This window comes from Myotis myotis, unplaced genomic scaffold (genome assembly GCF_014108235.1).
Source record: "Myotis myotis isolate mMyoMyo1 unplaced genomic scaffold, mMyoMyo1.p scaffold_m19_p_4, whole genome shotgun sequence".
NCBI lineage: Eukaryota > Metazoa > Chordata > Mammalia > Chiroptera > Vespertilionidae > Myotis > Myotis myotis.
The window spans coordinates 97,723,397-97,743,908 of NW_023416346.1; the positions used below are offsets into that span (position 1 = coordinate 97,723,397).

The 20,512-nt window shown below is 44.4% G+C and overlaps 1 protein-coding gene across 1 annotated transcript; it reads left to right on the forward strand.

Annotated features, from left to right (window-relative positions):
* The first annotated feature begins 904 nt into the window (after positions 1–904).
* Positions 905–11,071, forward strand: TBX22 (T-box transcription factor 22). The gene is made up of 9 exons (XM_036304189.1): positions 905–1,076; positions 1,667–1,708; positions 1,763–1,922; positions 2,757–2,858; positions 4,236–4,410; positions 5,285–5,449; positions 5,837–5,901; positions 6,288–6,373; positions 10,482–11,071. The coding sequence occupies exons 1-9, from the start codon at positions 905–907 to the stop codon at positions 11,069–11,071; spliced, it is 1,557 nt and encodes a 518-aa protein (XP_036160082.1).
* The last annotated feature ends 9,441 nt before the right edge of the window (positions 11,072–20,512 follow it).

Genomic DNA, 20,512 nt, shown 5'->3' on the forward strand with positions numbered 1-20,512 from the left:
CCCCACCTGGATAGAAAGAACAGACTATCATGCTGCCCACCAGCTTGAGACCCAAACTTCAGAAGAATGTCCCCAGAAAGCATGGGCTCCTCTGTGTTTCTTCAGTGCACTCACTGGAGAATAGAAGACACTGATACACTCCTCTGGATTTAGTTAAATAACATTTGCACTTTTGTTGGAAAACTGGCCCCTTGTGGGCAATTATTTTCTATGTTCTTGAATTTCACAATTTAATGTAAAACAGTAACTTTGTGTATCCCACGTCTCCACTATCCTGAGTCCCTTTCCAGCCAAACCCTCAAACTCAGTCCATCCCTGCTCCCTGTCAGACTCTGAAGAGTCACTCAAGGTGTTCTTTTGTGTTTCCAATAGTTTCCAAAACAATCAGAGGAGGCTGCGACCAGCTGAGTATTCACTCAATTGGATGCAACAGCACCTCCCAATCTGAGCTGCCTGAGCCACCATTGGCGGCAGGTCAGCTCCCTAAGAGGCCCTGGTTTGCCAATCTCTGCACTCTGCCATGTCCTGAAATCAGGGAGTTAAGAACTGATGGTCCGCACATGTCCACTGGGAGGGAGGAGACCGCAGAGGAAAGGGGGACTAGACTCCAAAGGACTTTGGCTCCGGTTGGATCTTCCTTTCCTTTCATCCTTTTCATCCTTTTCAAAGAAAGAAATATATATATAAATTACACACACACACACACACACACACACACACACACACACACACACACACTTTTTTTTTCTTTGAATATTGATCCAGAAATTGTGTTGTTGTTTTTTTCTGATTTGGGGATTATTTTCTCTCTTCAGTCCTCTGCGCTCTCTCTCCCTCCCTCTCCCTCCTTAAACCAGTTCAGGTTGAAACTTTGCAGTGCACATTCCCTTCTACCCCTCCAGGGATGGCTCTGAGCTCTCGGGCGCAAGCCTTCTCAGTAGAAGCCTTGGTGGGAAGAACCAGCAAAAGAAAACGGCAAGATCCAAGAAAGGAGGCGCCGCCTGAGCTACAGGAGAAAGAGGAAGGAAAGGAGGAAGAGAGGAGCGGCGCCACAGGGAAGAAGAGCGAGCAGCCGAGTAAGTACCCCTACCTCATCCCAAAGCCCTGCTATTGGAGCTTGCTGGATCTGCAAGTCCCAGCCTAGCCTAAGACGCTGCAGAAAGGTAGATGTCCTGGCCCAGATGAATGGCTGATATTGGGCCGCGGGGACACTTCGTCCATTTGGCTGTAGGGGAAGTTTCAGAGCCTCCGAGTTCAGCCTGTAATTCTGTGGTTCATTTACGGTGAAGGGGAGGGTCCCCACATGTTTGTGGAGACGTGAGACTCTCCAGCCTCCCTGATACCCCGAGAGTCGCAAGGTGGCTGTTTCTCAGGGTAGGAAGCAGGGTACACACCCCAATTCCAAGAAGATTAAGCCTCAGGGACCGAAAATCTCCGAGAGAGTAAGGATGGGCAAATTTGAAGAAGGACCATGCCTTTAACAGAGCGCATCGTGAACCCATTTGTCTCCATCAGGGGACAACAGTGGTGTTGTGGGGAACATGGGGATCAGTCTCCAAGGTCCCCGGGGAAGAGATAGTGGGTGGACTCCGAGACAGGCATTAGCGAGAAGGTGGCGTGCGAACCAGGAAGCTTTCTCGAAAACTCTAGACTTCTCTGTATCCAGCAGAAAAGCGACCCAAGACAGAGTCCTCAGCAACTTTCTCAGGTTGCGGAGGCCCTGGAGGAGGCGGCGGCGGCAACTGTGGCTGCGAGGGCGGAGGCGGAGGCGGGGGCTGCAGCGGCGGCGGCGGCGGTGACAGCCACAACAAGGGTGAAACTCTGGAAGAGAAAGATGCTATCCAAGTGGAGCTTCAAGGATCTGAGCTGTGGAAGAGATTCCACGCCATTGGGACTGAGATGATTATTACCAAAGCCGGCAGGTTCGGCTCTATCCAAGCTGTTTAAGGTCACACAGTAGTCCCTTATTGTTCTGCTCTCATAAGATGTGATGCCTCCAGCTTTATGCTCTAGCACTCATCCCCACGTGTCCCCATCCCGACAGGCATTAGAACGCCACTGTTTCTCAATTGACCAGATTAGGATGTGCCTGGCCCATGTTAATGGCTCCTTATTTCTTTTCTGTACATTGTGACTCCCCAAACTCATTCTTGTTATGTGATATATGACAAAAATTAGACCTGCCAAGCTAGGTGCCAGATTCCAACCCCACATCTTAAGCTTATGGTCATGGTACTCTGTTAAAGCCTCATAATTTTCAGAGGAAAATATCCCATCTAGCAGCTTCTCAAATCATCATCCCTAGCCCAGACCTGTCAGAGGTGGAGCATTCCCACTTTACCTGGTGCCGTGGGGATATATTTTAGGGGCAGCTTAGCAACTTTGTGTGTGTCAATCCTAATTTCAGTCTTTTTCAAATCTGCCTCACAAAAAAGTTCCACTGAAAACTTGAGAAAGGGCAATAGCATTTCTCTCTTGCTTTCTCTTCTATAGCTTTTCTTTTTTTATGGTGGTAGGGGGGAGTGGGGTAGACAAAGTCTTGTGGTAAGGATATTCCACTCCAATCAGAAATCCTGAACTTATTCAATCAAGTATATAACTAACAGTCTTTGTTCTTGTAGCAAATGTCATTTCCTAAACCTGTCTTAGAATGGGAAGGGTATTGTGAATTCCTTCACTCCTCATTTGACCCCAACCCTGCCACACTTGAAATGTCTCTAAAAGCACCCAGGTCAGTTGCTATTTCTCTTCTGCAGGCGGATGTTCCCCTCTGTTCGGGTCAAGGTGAAAGGGCTGGACCCAGGGAAGCAGTACTATGTGGTCATGGATGTAGTGCCTGTGGATTCCAAACGCTATAGGTAACTGGGCCCTAAGGAGAGTACTACAGGCTCAGGCTGGGAATAGAGTCTGGTCTTTGGAAACCCAGAGTGCTATTTTGAAAACTCTAAAACTCTACCACAGGTAAGGGATGTGGGATTGCTTTCCTGTGGGTTTTGAGAGTCAAATTTTCTTGATCAAACCAAATTGTCTTATTCAAACCAGGGTTCAGACTGAGAAAAGGTCATTCCTCCTTTTTCCTTTCCTTCCTAGAAAGAGGTGCCATTTGCTGTGTCAGTGTTTCCCAAACCTCTAGTCTATCCATTGCTCTGGCCTTGTCTGTGCAAACTGCAGAAGGTGTGGACTCAGATGGCTGTTTGATGGAAGTTTGGGAAGAAATGCCTGAGATTCTGCATCCATACTGGGCTCTAGGTTGTGCTACTTTGGCAGAAGGTCCTGGAGTAATGCCCTGGTTTGCCATCCAATGCTAGTCTAGCAGTTACTGTACTTAGGTCCATCTTTTCTTTCTTAGCCTCTTTCCTGAGGCGGAGGTCAGGTCACAGAGAGTACAAGAAAGCTTGCCTCTTGCTATAAGCACTCTACTTAGTGCTATCTAAAAGTGTCCGAGTTAATCCAAAACCAAGAGGCCCAAAGTGTGGGCCTGCTAGCACTTTGGCTCAGGAGCTATGGGGTTTGTGCAGGAGCCACTGCACTCTGGCTGTGAGCTGAGAGCTGTGAGCTTTCTACTGAAGTGGGTGTCAAGCCTTTCTAGGAGACAGCTAGGTTTGGAGGTCAGGGGAAAAGCACAGCTCAAGAGCCTGCAGGAGCAAATATCTGGGAATAACGGAACAAGCTGTTAGCCTCTAGCATTTGCGCTGTCTTGAAAATGCTGTGCACAACCCAGGGGATGAAATTGGAAATACTGTGAAAATCAGCCCAGAGGCCACATGGGGAAGAGTTCATGGGAATATTCTGATATGAAGCCTTGTTGGCAAAAGTGCTTCCACAATGACTCCTGGCGGTGAACTGGACAGACACCTTCCTCACTTCCTCTGCTTCTTCCCTGACACTTGTGGCCCAAGGCATGAGGATTTTTTCTGGCATCTCTGTGAGATAAAACGGGTTAGATCAATTTCTGTTGTGATTTCTGGGAGGAAATACAAACCAGACTCTGAAATCCCATGACATTATACTTGTTCTGGCACTGCATTACGTTTTAATGACATATGCTTATTTACAGTTTGCTTTCTGTCCCTGAATGATCTTTGGAAATCAAGTTTGAACTTCTACTAGTTTCCTTTGGGATTAGTTGGCAAACCTTGGCTGAGGCCATTGGAATCAGATCTTGGCTGCCTTCTTCTCATGCCCCTAGATTTGGCTGGCTGCAGCTAAAGTTACATTTCTCTCTCCTTTTTCAGGTATGTGTACCACAGCTCTCAGTGGATGGTAGCTGGGAATACTGACCACTCCTGCATCACTCCCAGACTCTATGTTCACCCAGACTCACCCTGCTCGGGAGAGACCTGGATGAGGCAGATCATCAGCTTTGATCGGGTGAAACTTACCAACAATGAAATGGACGACAAAGACCAGGTAAGTGTGCAATCCTTTGTCCTGAGAAAGGGAGGGAGATGCTAAGGCATCAGCGAAGAGGTCATCTTGGATATGCCAAGGGAGCTTCTTCCAGGTGAGTTAATTGTGGTCTTTAAGAACTGATCAAGTTCAGGGCCTATAATGAAAGTAGCTCCTATGGCCTTTGGTGGCTGAGGCTGAGAGTGCTGCAGGTTGGGAATGGTGAATTAAAGGAGTGTGAGGATCAAATGACACTTGTTTAAGCCTAGATATCTGTACTGGGAGAGTGGAAAGGAATGTTTCAAAGAGCTCCCTGAAACCTCAGTCTACCAGGCAATTGCTGTGGGCTCTGATTGCCTTCTAGTAGATGGGCCCCTTTGGTGTGGCATGATGTGTTGGAAGTCTCCTTTCCAGCCACCCGCATAGATGGCCTTTTCAAGTCACTTCCATCTTGAGCTTCTTAGGTGCACTCCTTCCTCTCCCCTTCCAAGTCTGGTCCTATGCCAGCCACACAAGGAAATAGGCAATCTCCAGAAATTAAGAGGTGGGGAATGTCAGATGGTTGCCCATCGGTTACCATTAGCCCAAGGAATTTATGGCAGGCAGTCAGATCCCAGTGACACTTGGGTACAGCACATGGTTACCCACATTTGGAAGTATGGAAAAGCCCCTAGAAATGGAATCACTGATGGCTCTGATGCCCTGGTGCAGAAATCCCTTAGCCCTGAGCGTCTCTGCCTGGAGCAAAATGGCAGAGAAAAATCCTTGTGTGTGACTAGCCTTTCTGGTTTAGCTTTACTTTTGGTGTAGGCAGACTGGGGGTGCTGATGAGAGGAGGACAGTATTGGGGAGGGGAAGCCAGTTTCTAGGCAACATTTCATCATTTCTCCTCTAGATCATTCTGCAGTCCATGCACAAGTATAAGCCCCGTGTGCATGTGATGGAGCAGGACAGCAGAGCCAACCTGTCCTGGATTCAGTCCCTGCCCACCGAAGGAGTTAAAACATTCTCCTTTGAAGAAACAGAGTTCACCACGGTAACAGCTTATCAAAACCAGCAGGTAAAGCTAACTAGATCCCTGACAAGCAGTGGTGGCCCCAGAGGGACTTGCAGAATAGAAGAAAGTTGCATATGGATTGAATTTTCCTTGATTTAAACAAACAAACAAACAAACAAACAAAAACACAACATAGTCTTATTGCATTTTTACCAAGGCAAGTTTGATTGTGAATTGTGTGGGATCTTGTGATTAAGAAAGGAGCAAAACAATGTGCCTGGAGAAAAAGAAAATAACCATTCTAAAGTTGACTTAGAAATATGCTTGCATTTATTTAACATGCCAAAGTACATGTTAAAACGTGTTTTATGGTTTTTGTAACCATTAATAGCAATGGAGACAGTGTTATTACTAGTGCACTGACTTTATCTTTCTCTTTTGATTTCATAGATTACCAAACTGAAAATAGACAGGAATCCTTTTGCTAAGGGATTTAGAGATCCTGGAAGAAACAAGTAAGCAATATAACAATCATATCTAATACTTACATAGCCCTTTTCACAATTATTACAGATAAGAAAAGTGTGGATCAGAGACTCTGAGGCCTTCAATTTTGTAGCTACTAGATGGTAGGAAATGGACCTAGATTTTTTGTCTCCAAAATCTTGCTTCCTCCCACTTTCTCCCCAATCCACTTTTAAGATATTGCTTATTCTAGCTTTGTGAGTTTTTTTATTAAATTAATATTTACTCAGGATTTTATTTACAAGTCTAGCTATAAAAAGAATGATATTTCAGATATTCACCCCTCAAAATCATAAAATAACTCACAAGTTTACATAAATAATTATTTTCAGGAAAAACATTCTGGACTTGCTGAAGTTTGAATCTCTTTTTCCAGGGGTGTATTGGAAGGGCTTTTAGAGACCTACCCATGGGTGCCTTCTCTCACTCTGGATTTTAAAACTTTTGGTTCAGACACACAAAGTAAGAAACATTTTATTAATATTTATTTTTAAATGTTAATTAAATAACTACAGACAAAGCTTTTATACCAAATACTACACATGTTAGAAAATGTGTGTTTATAAGAAAGTCGGTATATATTTATCTTGATGAAGAGGTAAGAGGCAAAAAGGGAGAGAAGCTGGCATGAAGGTAAAGAGCAGAGATGTGGTAATGGTGAATTTATTGACTTCTGTCTTCTTGAGAGCTCCAGATCTCACCTAAATTCTTTAGCATCTTACTATTCGTATTCTTTAGGATCTGCCTGTGGTTCATTTGTGGACTTAATTGCAAATATGTTAGATATGGAAATAAATACTTTGTGTTTTATGAGGAACATTTATCACATGTTAAAATGACTTCCATTAAAATAATTTTAATTGAATTAAAAGTTTCACCATACTTAGCTCCACTTTTTCTATTGTTGTAGTTGGAAAAATAAATGTTAAAAACAATACTAAGCCATTTCAATTAGCTTAATTACCACAAGCATTTAAAATATTTGTAATGTATTTGTTCTCAGGTAGGACATTACATGACTAAATAATAATCATAATTAGACAATGCAGGCTTTCTCATGGAAGAATGTATACCTTCATTTACTCTGATATTTAACAATATATAAAAGAGCTTACTTACAAATGACAACAAATTATTTTATCCCTCTTGTCTTTACTTCATTAAAGTTCTTTGTTTTAGGACATAAATTCAAGGTTACAATTACCTTGAGAAATCATCAATATTACAGTTAGGTTGAGTTTTACACAGTACCATAACAACCAATTGAAATGTAAAGAGATGAAGTCTAATCATTTGGCAAAATATTTCACTGGATTGACTATATTAATTTGGTCTGGAGGAGTGCATAAAATATTTTTATATTATCACTTTAATAGCATCAAGGCAGCATGTTTTTAAAAGATCCAAGTCAACACAAAGTGCACAAATAAAGAAAAAAGCTAAAGATTATAATTAATTGATAATTTGAAAAGCACATTTTCTTAATTATTTAAGATGTCCAGAATGCTCTCAAATTGCAAAGAAAAAGGGTACAAATTTTTAAAAATAATTTTGAGCCCTAGCCGGTTTGGCTCAGTGGATAGAGCATCGGCCTGCGGACTGAAGGGTCCCAGGTTCGATTCTGGTCAAGGGCATGAACCTTGGTTGCGGGCACGCCTCCAGTAGGGGGCGTGCAGGAGGCAGCTGATCGATGTTTCTCTCTCATTGATGTTTCTAACTCTCTATTCCCCTCCCTTCCTCTCTGTAAAAAATCAATAAAATATATTTTTTTAAAAATAATAAAAATAATTTTGAATGTTTAGATATAAAATGTATTTGCCACCCTGTTGATAAAAGATTAGCCCATGTACATAAAAAACAATAGTAACACACACACACAAATGATTACATTCAGTCAATAACAAATATTTTCAATTCAAACACAAAAATAAGTGAAGAGTTTAGATGTTTGTGGACCTTATAATTATCCCTAATTTTAGTAGATGCTAGGCAACCATAAAAGGTCACCTGACAACACTGATTTAAACATTTTCATTTTCATCTTCATATTTTTTAAACTGCAAAATTGTCTTTAACTCTTGATGTAGTGTACTATGGAAGTCTTCTTTTTCATGTATGAAAAAAATCTAATGCATTTAAACATATACTTATTCATTTTATTAAATTTATTGGTTGACATCCTATGTAATAAAAGCCTAATATGCAAATCTACCGAATGGCAGAATGACCAGTTGCTATGACGCACACTGACCACCAAGGAGCAGACACTCGATGCAGGTGGTCAGTGCGCTCCCACAGGGGGAGCACCACTCAGCCAGAAACTGGGCCCACAGCTGGCAAGCACAGTGGCGGTGCCAGGAACCTCCCCTGCCTCCGCAGCAGGCAGGCGGTAAGGAGCAAGGGGTTCTGGACTGTGAGAGCCATGGATTGTGAGGGGGACATCCCCCAAGGGGTCCTGGACTGTGAGAAGGTGCAGGCCAGACCAAGGGACCCCCCCCTCTCCAAGTGCACGAATCTCATGCACCAGGCCTCTAGTTGGTTAATAAAATTTTATAGGATTCAGGTGCATAAGACTATAATACATCATTTATAGATTGTACTGTTTTAATTTGTAAAGATTACTTTCATGTGCACTGATTTTTTTTATCAGATTGTTGCTTTCTATAGAATCCCAATCAACCAATTTGTTTAATTTAGTCAAGAAGGAGGGGGCTTGGAGGACTGGAGGGAAGAAGGTAAAGGGATTAAGAAAAAAACAAAAACATACATATAACACATAGACATAGGCAATAGTGTGGTGATGGCCAAAGGGAAAGGGGGTGGGGAATAGATGGATGTGGACAAAAATGGGGTAATGGAAACAAAAAGAGATTTTTCTTGGGGCAAAGGGCACATGATGCAGTGTGCAGATGATGTTTTATTGAGTTGTACACTTGAAACTTGTATTTATTAATTTCACCCCAATACATTCAATTAAAATTACATTTGAATTTTGATGAGGATTACATTAAATCTGTATATTGCTTTGAGTAATATGGCCATTTTAACTATGTTGATTCTTCCAATCCATGAACACAGGATACTTTTCCATTTTGTTGTGTCTTTTTCAGTCTCTTTTAATAATGTTTTATAATTTTCAAATCAGTAACATTTCTGCTGATGTAATTCTTTTAGAAACTTTATGGATTCACTGTGAATTTTATTGGGTGTCTATACAATTAGAAAATAGCCATAGCCACTCATCTCTTTTTTTTATTGTTATTATATTTTATTGATTTTTTACAGAGAGGAAGGGGGAGAGATAGAGAGTTAGAAACATCGATGAGAGAGAAACATCGATCAGCTGCCTCCTGCACATCTCCTACTGGGGATATGCCCGCAACCCAGGTACATGCCCTTGACCGGAATCAAACCTGGGACCTTTCAGTCCGCAGGCCGACGCTCTATCCAGTGAGCCAAACCGGTTTCGGCAGCCACTCATCTCTTAAGGATAAGTCTTCCTCTATCTTCGGCTTTTGCTGAGATGACAATGCCCTTAAGCTTTTCAGTGTTCTGTAGAAGTCCATTTGTCTGACTGAAAGGTACTGTTAGCAAATGCCTTTTATCTTTCTGAGGTCCTAATAAAGGATTTTATACCTCCCCAAAAAATAATAATAATAATGTTTTGTAATTTTCAGTATATAGGTCTTTCACGTTCTTTGTTATGTTTATTCAATAAAAATAAAAAATGGAAAAGGAACTTTAGTAATTTTTTTAGTTTAAAAAATCTACTTTATATTTATAAGATACTAGAGGCGTGGTGCACGAATTCATGCACCAGTGAGGTCCCTTGGCCTTGCCTGAAGAATCAGGCTGAAATTGGCTCTCCGACATCCCCCAAGGGATCCCAGATTGTGAGAGGATGCAGGCCAGACCTAAGGACCCCACCAGTGCACTATCAGGGCCAAGGAGGGATGCGGGAGGTTGGCCAGCCAGGGAGGGACTGCAGGAGGGCTCTAGGGCGTGTCCAGCCCATCTTGCTCAGTCATGATCTGCTGGACCCCAGCAGCAAGCTAATCTACCTGTCAGAGCACCTGCCCCCTGGTGGTCAGTGCATGTCCTAGTGACTGGTCAACCAGTCGACTGTCTGCCCCCTGGTGGTCAGTGCACATCAGAGCTAGTGGTTGAGCAGCCTTAGCATATCATTAGCATGTTACACTTTGATTGGTTGAATGGACGACCAGACGACCAGACACTTAGCATATTAGGCTTTTATTACACAGGATAATTGGCTCTTGGTCATATTTAATTGGGCTTCTTTGTAATTCATTGGATAAATATTGCCTAGCACAGCTCTTGAGCATAGTGAGTGCCTGATACATGATACATAATAGTAGTGTTAAGATTAATAGTGGTAGTAGTAGAGATACAAATTCAACTTTCATCAGAGGAATAAACATATTCTTTCTCAAAGAAGTTAAAAAAAAAACATGCAAAAAAACCTAACCTATGAATGAAGCAGGGACAACTATGGACATGATTAGTGATTCAGTAGGGACATCAAGTTCATTGACTGAATTGTCATTCACAGGTGGAAGCAGTGTCTCATCTCCAGTGACTTCTAGTGGAGGGGCTCCCTCTCCTTTGAACTCCTTGCTTTCTCCACCTTGTTCTCCGCCTACATTTCACTTACCTACAAGTTCCCTTGGAATGGCCTGTCCGGAGGTGTACCTGCACAGTATCAACTTTCCCCTTTGCTATAAAATTTGTCCAACTGATTGTTGGCGACAGCAGCCTCTTGTCTTGACTGCTGCTGAAAATCTAGCAATCAGCAGCAGTTCTCAGTCTTTAAGCCCACTCATGATGGAAGTTGCCAATTCAAAAAACAGTTCATCTACAGAGATCAATGGGCAGTGTCTACCAGAACCTAATTCTTCCAATCAAATACTGTATGGATTACAGGCACCTGGAAACATTTTATCACCAAACCTCATTGCCAGGGAAACAGTTCATTGCTCTTTCCATCCTTCCTTTGGCTTTTATAGATACAATTTCACTATGCCATCTAGAATCGTAAATGCTTCCAGCCATCTCAAAATGAATGACAACACTCAAGTTTCTTTTGGAGAAGGTAAACACAATCATGCTCATTGTTATCCAACCATTAATCATTGCCATTAATGAAACAGTCACATTACTATAACAATTACAAGTAAGCACATAGTTTTTCAGTTGTATCCAAAAAACAGTCAAGAGTTATTGGGCTTAAAAAAACTTCATTATCAGAGAGCATTTCTCTGTTATACATTTAAAGTGCCTTATTAAATGTTCATGAGAAGTTACATTCATTTTTCACCTATGCTAAATATGATCCATAATAATCTCTGATTACAGTGGCTTTGGGCCTCAAAATAAGATAATAAATGTTATGTGATGAGATGGACTACCAATGAAAATTTACTTCAGGTGATGAAGTCTCTAATTATAGTGAAGCCAGTGTACCATATCAACTGCTCTTACACATTGACAATGACCAAAAGAAGATGGATTTAATTCTTGTGAAAGCAGTGAAACAATTTTAGATCTATCTATGAATATTGGCTTCATTGTAATTGTCTTTTTAGTAATTGCAGGAGAAAATTTCATTGTTCATTTGTCATATACTTTTATATTCTATTATATCTGTATTATATACACTAGTAGCTGATGAAGGGGCTACTAATATCAATTTTAAGATGCAAGTAAGGATGCAAACTTTTAAATATTAATATTTGCAGGCTAAAGATCATTTAATCCTGAAGGAAAATGATGATTAAATGAAATGCAATCTATTATAAATAAATTCAATCTTTTATTTCCTTTTATTTTTGAATCATTCAAAGGTGAAAAATGTTTATTTATTTCCTTTAACAAACCTCGTATTTTATACAGTTTATCCAAAAAGATTATGAAATTGGGATTTGAAAGGGAAGAATACATTTGAGCCCATAAATATAAAAATACCATTACATTGTTACAATTTAATTCCACTCCTGTGCAACAATCACAGTAAATTAGACTAGACAAAGGTAGCATAAACAAGACTTTATTTTAAACTAAAATGTTTATGAAGTTGAAAAGTTTCCTTTCACTTGGTCCTAAAATTTTTTTAAATCTTATATATATTTAAAAAACAACAACACCTATATAATAAAAAGCTAATATCCAAATTGTCGCCTTGACCGGGAGTTCGGCCAGGAATTTGACCGGGGGCGGGACCAGCCAGCCAACCACTCACAGCCCCTCCTCTCCCCTCCCCCCCCGCTGGCCCTACCTGATTGGCCCTGATCAGGGTGGGCCAGCCGGACCCGACTAGTGCACAAATTTGTGCACTGGGCCTCTAGTATATATATAACCTGTATATCTTTAAAATGAATGAGATTTTAATTTTTATGCTACTAACTCTACCATTATTAACCCATGGCTCTTCATATCACAATTGCATGACCTAACTTTTGACAAACTAACCAAACTTTTAAATTGCTTTTCCTAACTTTTCTAAAACATATTAAGAAGAACATATCATTATTTACTTTGTTCAAAATGGTTATTTCCTCTTAAATGTGCCTTATATGTATGCTGTACAGTATATGCAGTTAATTTATATGTCCCTTTATTTCTGGGAGTAGGGTTAGGACAGACTATGGTTACACTCAAACTGAGTATTCTAGTAAAGATGAAATATTATGTTGCCCCAAAAATAACTAAGCATCTTTATAAAAGTCTGAAGCAGAACACCTGTACTACCCTGGTTTATCAAATCAGGGATTAAAGCAGCAAGTACACTTTATTACTATCTACTGTAAAGCCAGAAAGTTGTAAGCTAACATTTACTGCTAAAATAAACTTTGATTTTTTAAAGCAGAAAAGCCCATGCCATATGATAATGAAACTTATTCTGATGGCTTACATGACAGATATTCAATAATTAATGACATAAAGTATTTAACTGAAAAATTCAGAAAATCTCTAAGTTGCTTTCCAAATGATAATATTTAAGAGAAGGTATTAATTTTATAGTTGCTCTAATACATGTATCCCATGCTTTATAGTTCAGACTAGAGGCCCAGTGCACAAATTCATGCATGGGTGGGGTCCCCCTGGGTGGCCTGCAGGGATCTGGCCAAAACCCTCAATCCAATACTGCCTGCAGCTCCTACCTGCCACTCCCACTCATCCCGGCCCCACTGTGCCTGCAGCAGGCTTGCGCCCCATCAGTCCCCGCAGCAGCACTTGCCAGCCATGAGCCCTGCATCTGGCGCCCTCCCAAAGGGAGTGGCCTGCGGGATCGAGCTGAAATTGGCTCTCCGACATCCCCCAAGGGGTCTCGGATTGTAAGAGGGTGCGGGCCAGGCTGAGGGACCCCACTGATGCATGATTGGGACCGGGAGGGACCCCCAGAGAGTTTCAGGGCTTGTCTGGCCCATCTCGCTCAGTCCCCATCAACCAGACCTCAGCAGCAAGTGAACCTACCGGTCAGAGCATCTGACCCCTGGTGGTCAGTGCACATCATAACAACTGGGCAACCAATTGACTGTCTGCCCCCTGGTTGTCAGTGCATGTCATAGCGAGTGGATGAGCAGCCTTAACATATCATTAGCATATTATGCTTTGATTGTTTGTTCAGTTGTTCTGCTGTTCCATCTATTTGCATATTACCCTTTTAATATCCTATCTAATAAAAGACAAAAAGGGTAATTAACTGTACCTCCGCTACACTTCCCATTGGCTAATCAGGGCGATATGCAAATTAACTGCCAAGAAAGATGGCGGTTAACCGCCAACAAAGATGGCGGTTAATTTGCATACGTAGGCACAATGATGGGAGGCAAAAGGGGAAGGATGGTGATGGTGATCGGAAACCCAGGATGCAGGCAAGAGCAGGAAGGCAGGGCAAAGGCGGCCCCCAGGGAGATCGGAGAACCGGGACCACCTTTGCCCGCCCCCAGCCGGTGATCAGAGAAGCCGGAGGGGGCAGGGAAGAGGCGGGCGCAGGCGCCCGCCTCTTCCCTGCCCCCCCCTTCCCAGGGATCGACAACCAGAGAAGCTGAGGGGGGCCAGGGAAGAGGCACGCACTGGCCGGTGCCTCTTCCCTGGACCCCCTGCCCAGGATCGATGACCGGAGAAGCCAAGGGGGGCCAGGGATTGGCGACTGGGCAAGCAAGGGCCACCCCAACCTGTGAAGTTTCGCACAAAGGTGGGGAGGCCAGGTTTGGGTGGGTTTTTCAGGCCCAGGGAAGGCGCCTTCGCTCTCTGCGCCCAGACTGTGGCCAAGGGGCCCTCTGGAGACATGTGGTGACTGAACCCAGGCCAGGCCAGAGTCCTGCTCTCACTGAGAGGCAAGTAACTGGTCACCGTGCCCCAAATGCATGGGGAGCACCAGCGGCTCCTCTCTCCTGCCCTGGAAGGTGGAAGGCCTGGTGGGATTCACAGGTAAAACACAGACACTGATGGGTCCCAGACCCCTTTTCTTTGCACACACACCCACCCCCACCCCTCACCCCCACCCCCCATCATTCTGTGAGGCTAAGGTTCCTGAGCCCTGATCCAAGGACTGCAAAGGGAACAATTCTCCTGGTGAGAACATGCAGGCAGGTGCTTCCTGCCAAGGTGGCCAAGTTTGACAAACAGCGCCTCCTGGGGTAGGGAAAACAGAGTGCCGTGGAGCAGCACCAGCTCCCAGCTACCCCGGGGGCAGGTGGCCACCACGACTCCCTCCTGGCCCCAACAGCTGGGCGGCGGCCTCTGCATGTCTGGTGCACCTAGGCCTTGCTGACCTTGTGACCCTCAGAGCATGCACCCACCTCCTGGTCCTAATTGCCTCTCCCCTCTCCACACACACACACACACACACACATGCATCTGCAAAGGTGGGAACAAGGCCTAGGCAGCCACGTCCATGCCCTTGCTGGTGAAAGTCACACTCCAAGTGGCCGGCTGTCTGAAGGGTAGTGGACACACATGCAACTCGCTCACTCTCTCCCTGGAAAATCCAGGGTGCACCTCGGCTCCTGCAACGTGCGGAGTTAGAAATCGAACTGTTTATTGTCTCCTAACTTTTCTCTGGTTTCTTTGGTCACTCACTGTGACTGGCCCCACTGTTCTGAGTGGGCCCTGGGGGCTCCTCAGCCAGACCACAAATCCCCAAATCAAACACTCGCTTTCAGAAAGCCGTGCTTCTCTCAATGCACACCGCAACCTGAAAGGTTGCCTCTCCGTGAAAAGCTTGGAGGAGCACAAAGCTGGGAAAGGACAGCTGGTGCTTGGCAGGGTCCCTGGGACCCGAAAAGGTGCAGGGAAAAAAAAAAAAAAAAAAAAAAATATATATATATATATATATATATATATATATATATATTTTTTTTTTTAACACATTTCAATTTCAAGAAGTAAAAACAAAATCAAGAAAGAAAAACTATGCTTTCGGAGCCTGAACATCCACAGGGACCTCAGTGCAATCCCGAGCCGCCACCTGCTCCAGTGCAGGATCCAGGCCTGCCATCTGCAACTGGGGGAGACGGAGCAGACAACGCAGGATTGGACGTGCCATCTGCCACCAGGGGAGCGGGCCTAAGCCAGCAGGTGGTTATCTCCCGAGGGGTCCCAGACTGTGAGAGGGCACAGGTTGGGCTGAGGGACAGTCCACCCTGCCCGGTGCACAAAAATTTGTGCACGGGCTACTAGTCCTATCTAATAAAAGAGAAACATGGTAATTAGCATACGGCCAATACCCTTCCCACTGGCTAATCAGGGCGATGTGCAAATTAACTGCCAGCCAAGATGGTGGCCGGCAGCCAGGCAGCTTAAAGTTAACATGAGGCTTGCTTGCTTCAGTGACGGAGGACTCCAAAATTCCCCACCTGCCTTGCCGGCCTCTGAGCTTGCAGTTTGAAACATTGTTACAAATATACAAGCTAAACAAAACCCCAGAAACCTGCTTTCAGCCATCCAGGATCTCAGAGCTGGAGTTGATATGGTGTTTCGATTGTAGAACCCAAACAAACCAGATACCTGCTTTCAGCAGCAGAGGCCTCAGAGCTGGAGCCAGAGCTAAAGCTGGCCCAGAATAACAAAGAAAGAGAAAAAAAAGGAACAGTTAGGAGCTTCAGTCACCCGCCAGCCTGAAAACAGCCATCAGCCCCTCACCCAGACTGGCCAGGCACCCCAGTGGGGACCCCCACCCTGAAGGGTGTGTGACCAGCTGCAAACAGCCATCATCCCCTCACCCAGGCTGGCCAGGCACCCAAGCAGGACCCCCACCCTGATCCAGGACACCCTTCAGGGCAAACCAGCCGGCCCCCACCCGTGCACCAGGCCTCTATCCTATATAGTAAAAGGGTAATATGCCTCCCAGCACTGGGATCAGCGGAGCCGCAAGGCCTCCTGGCACCGGGATCAGTGTGACAGGGGGCAGTGCCCAAACCCCCTGATCGCCCTGCAGCTCTGTGTGTGACAGGGTGTGGCGCCCCACCGCCCCCACCCCCACGGGGCCTGCTCTGTGTGTGACAGGGTGTGGCACCCCAACCCCCAACCCATGGGCCCTGCTCTGTGTGTGACGGGGTATAGCCATAACCTCCCCATCGGCCCTGCCCTGAGTGTGACAGTGGTGGTGCCCCAACCTCCTGATCGGCCCTGCTCTGTGGGTGATAGAGGGTGGTGCCCCAACCCCCCCCCCAAGGGGCCCTGCTCTGTGTGTGACAGGGTAGAGCCATAACCTCCCCATTGGCCCTGCCCTGAGCTTGACAGGGTGCGGTGCCCCAACCCCCTGATCTGCCCTGCTCTGCGTGTGACGGGGACGGTGCCCCAACTCCCCTATCAGCCTTACTCTGTGCATGACAGGGTACAGAGCCCCAACCCCCCTGATGGGCCCTGCTCTGTGAGTGACAGGGGGAAGTGCCCCAACCCCCTGATTGGCCCTGCTCTGTGTGTGACAGGGGGTGGCGCCGCAACCTCCCCATCGACCCTGCTTTGAGTGTGACAGGGGGCGGTGCCCCAACCCCCCAATCGGCCCTACCCTGAGCGGGACTGAGGGTGGCATCACAACCTCCCAATCCGCCCTGCTCTGTGCATGATGGGGTGGCGCCCCAACTCCCCAATCAGCCCTGCTCTGAGCCCGACCAGGGGCTGCACCTAGGGATTTGGCCTGCCCTCTGCCACCTGGGAGCAGGCCTAAGCCAGCAGGTTGTTATCTCCCGAGGGGTCCCAGACTGTGAGAGGGCACAGGCCGGGCTGATGGACCCCCCCCCCGGCCCCCGAGTGCACAAATTTTTGTGCACTGGGCCTCTAGTATATATATAAAACCCTAATATGCAAATAGACTGAGTGGTGGAACAACCAAACAACCAGTCACTATGACGTGTGCCAACCACCAGGCGGCACGTGTGGAATATGGCAGGTGTCTGAACATGGTGGGCATCAGCTGCAGCGAGATGGTAGAGCAGGTGAGTGGGAGTACCAGTTGCTATCATTGCGGTGAGCCTCTGGTGGTTACTGAAAATTCTTTGCTCCTGTGTGACGTGGTCACGCCCAGCACTTGTACCCGCTGCCAGCGCTGGCCCCACTCGCACCCACTGCTGGCACCAGAGCTGCTTCTCACACCCACTGCTAGTGATCGCTCCACTTGCAGCTGGCATCAGAGCCACCGCTTGCACCCGCTTCTCACACCTGGCACCGGTCCTGATCACTTGGCACCATCAGTGGGTGCAAGTGGCAGCTGCTGGCCCTGATTGCTTCTGAGGGCTTCTCCACCTCGCCCTGCTCCTGAGAGACAATCAAGACAGCAGTCGCTTCTCACACCCACTGCTAGTGCCAGCCCCAGTTGCACCTGCCACTGGTGCAGTCCCCAGTCGCTCCATGCCATCACCAGGTGCAAGCAGGGCTGGCACCGTCAGTGCATGGGAGCAGCAGCGTTGGGAGCAGGGTTGTTGGCTGACAGGGGGCTAAGGGCTGTGGTGGGAAGGGCTGGGAAGGGGCATGGAGTATGGGTGAAGACCTGGCCCTGTGCACACCACAGCCTCACAGCCCACAGTTCCTTTCAAGGTGCACAAATTCGTGCACTGGGCCCCTAGTATAGGATAATTATGGTATACGAGAGGCCCAGTGCACAAATTCATGCACCAGTAGGGTCCGTTGGCCTGGCCTGCAGGATATGGCTGAAACTAGCTCTCTGACATCCCACAAGGGGTCCCAGATTGCAAGAGAGCACAGGCCAGGCCGAGGGACCCCACCAGTGCATGATCGGGGCTGGGGAGGATGCGGGAAGTTGGCCAGCCAGGGAGGAGCTACAAGAGGGCTCCACAGCCCACAGCCAGACCCCAGCAGCAAGAAAACCTACTGGTTGGAGCATCTGCCCCCTGGTGGTCAGTGCACATCATAGCGAGTGGTTGAGCAGCCTTAGCATATCATTAGCATATTACGCTTTGATTGGTTGAACTGCCAACCAGATGATTGGACACTTAACATATTAGGCTTTTATTATATAGGATGTTACTATATAAAACTGATAATAGAGAACTATATTGGTAAAGGTAATTAATATAAAGGAGTAAAAGTTAAAATGCTAGAATCTAGACATCTTTTTAAAGTCTTTTTTTACATAATGTATATAAATTGTCATTTCATACTTTTAACCAAGAGGAAGCCTGAATAGAAAAATCAGACATGAGCCCTGATCAGTTTGGCTCAGTGGATAGAGCATTGGCCTGGGGACTGAAGGGTCCCAGGTTCGATTCTGGCCAAGGGCATGTACCTTGGTTGTGGACGCATCCCCAGTAGGGGGTGTGCAGGAGGCAGCTAATCAATGTTTCTCTCTCATCAATGTTTCTGACTCTCTGTCCCTCTCCCTTCCTCGCTATAAAAAAAAAATCAATTAAAAAAAAAGAAAAATCAGACATGGAAGAGACCTCCAGAAGTCCAGTAAGTAGTCCCCTACTTTCTGAACCAGTTACTCATCTGCAGATAGTTACTAACAATTCTTTTTTATATATATATTTTATTGATTTTTTACAGAGAGGAAGGGAGAGAGATAGAGAGTTAGAAACATCGATGAGAGAGAAACATCGATCAGCTGCCTCCTGCACATCTCCCACTGGGGATGTGCCCGCAACCCAGGTACATGCCCTTGACCGGAATCGAACCCGGGACCTTTCAGTCCCCAAGCCGACGCTCTATCCACTGAGCCAAACTGGTTTCGGCAACTAACAATTCTTACTCATGTACAATTACTATGTAATGTCATTATTTGATATTGAATAAATCCTTGCATCCTAATAGGATAGTTCAAAATTCAGAATAAAAAACAAAATACTATGGAATTTTATTAATTTCAACTGCATCAACTAAATAGTAGGCTTTCTTTAAAAACCTACAAAAATTAAAAAAAAAATCAGTCTGGTTAGATAAGGTGTGAAATAGCCAATGAAATTTGTCAAACAATACTCAATAGACCCCCAAGTCTAATAATTAAAACTGCTATATCTATTTGGTTTAAATATACATTTACCCTATGCCCCTTTTAAAATAAAACGTCTTAATTTGGATGAATAAGTTCATAAAATGTGATTCTTAACCTGACCTTATTATATAACTTACCGCAAATAAATTAAGAGAAAACAAACTTTCATTGACTGTGTAAAATCTGTACATTGAGTCAAGCTCAGACCTGTAGTTGGATTCCCTTGTCAGTAAGGTCCTATTTTGTGAAACAAGCAAACTGAAATCAAAGATTTGATTTCAAGTGTGAGCCTCATTGAAGAGCACATGTCTAAGAGGAAAATATTCATTTATTTAAATGACCAAAATATACTTTAGGTACTATAACTTAGAACATCAAAATGGTTATTTCTTTTTACTAAGCAAAGGGGTTAAGCCCTCTGGACATTACATTTGATAGTTTAATATATAACTTTATATTATATAATTGTAGAATCTTCAAACATTAATATTGTTGCTTCTACTTACTATAGTACAAAAATGAAGATTGATATTTTCCCCCTACTATAAAGGTAAGCATTCATGATATTTCACTGATATTAGGCATGGGTTCTACCTATGGACTGAGAATGGACATGACTTAATTCTTCTTTTGTAAGTTTAGAATATATTCATGGCAGGAAAAGAAATTCCAATTAGAATCAGGAAGTGATGAGTAAGTGAATCAGTCTTTGAATAATCAGACCTATGTGATAACAATTTGACAATGTGCTCCAAACAAATAAAGACAAGTATATGTATTGGACATTATGGAAAATTTACCTTTCATTCATCTAATCATTTATATTATGCACCTTGGGAAAAATCATAGTGCACATAAAGCAGGCAATGTGTCTTTCAGGTGTTACTGATTTAATGCTAAACTGAACATGATTGAAATAAATGTTTTCTATAAATATTTAAAATATATTTTACAAAACTCTACATATATGTGTGTGTGTATATATATGTGTGTATATATATATATATATATATATATATACACATATATATATTTACTAGTATATTCCCCAAAATGTATACACTTTGAATAATTATAAAGTCAGTGTTTATTAACATACAGTTCATTTTCAAAATGTAAAAGAATCTACA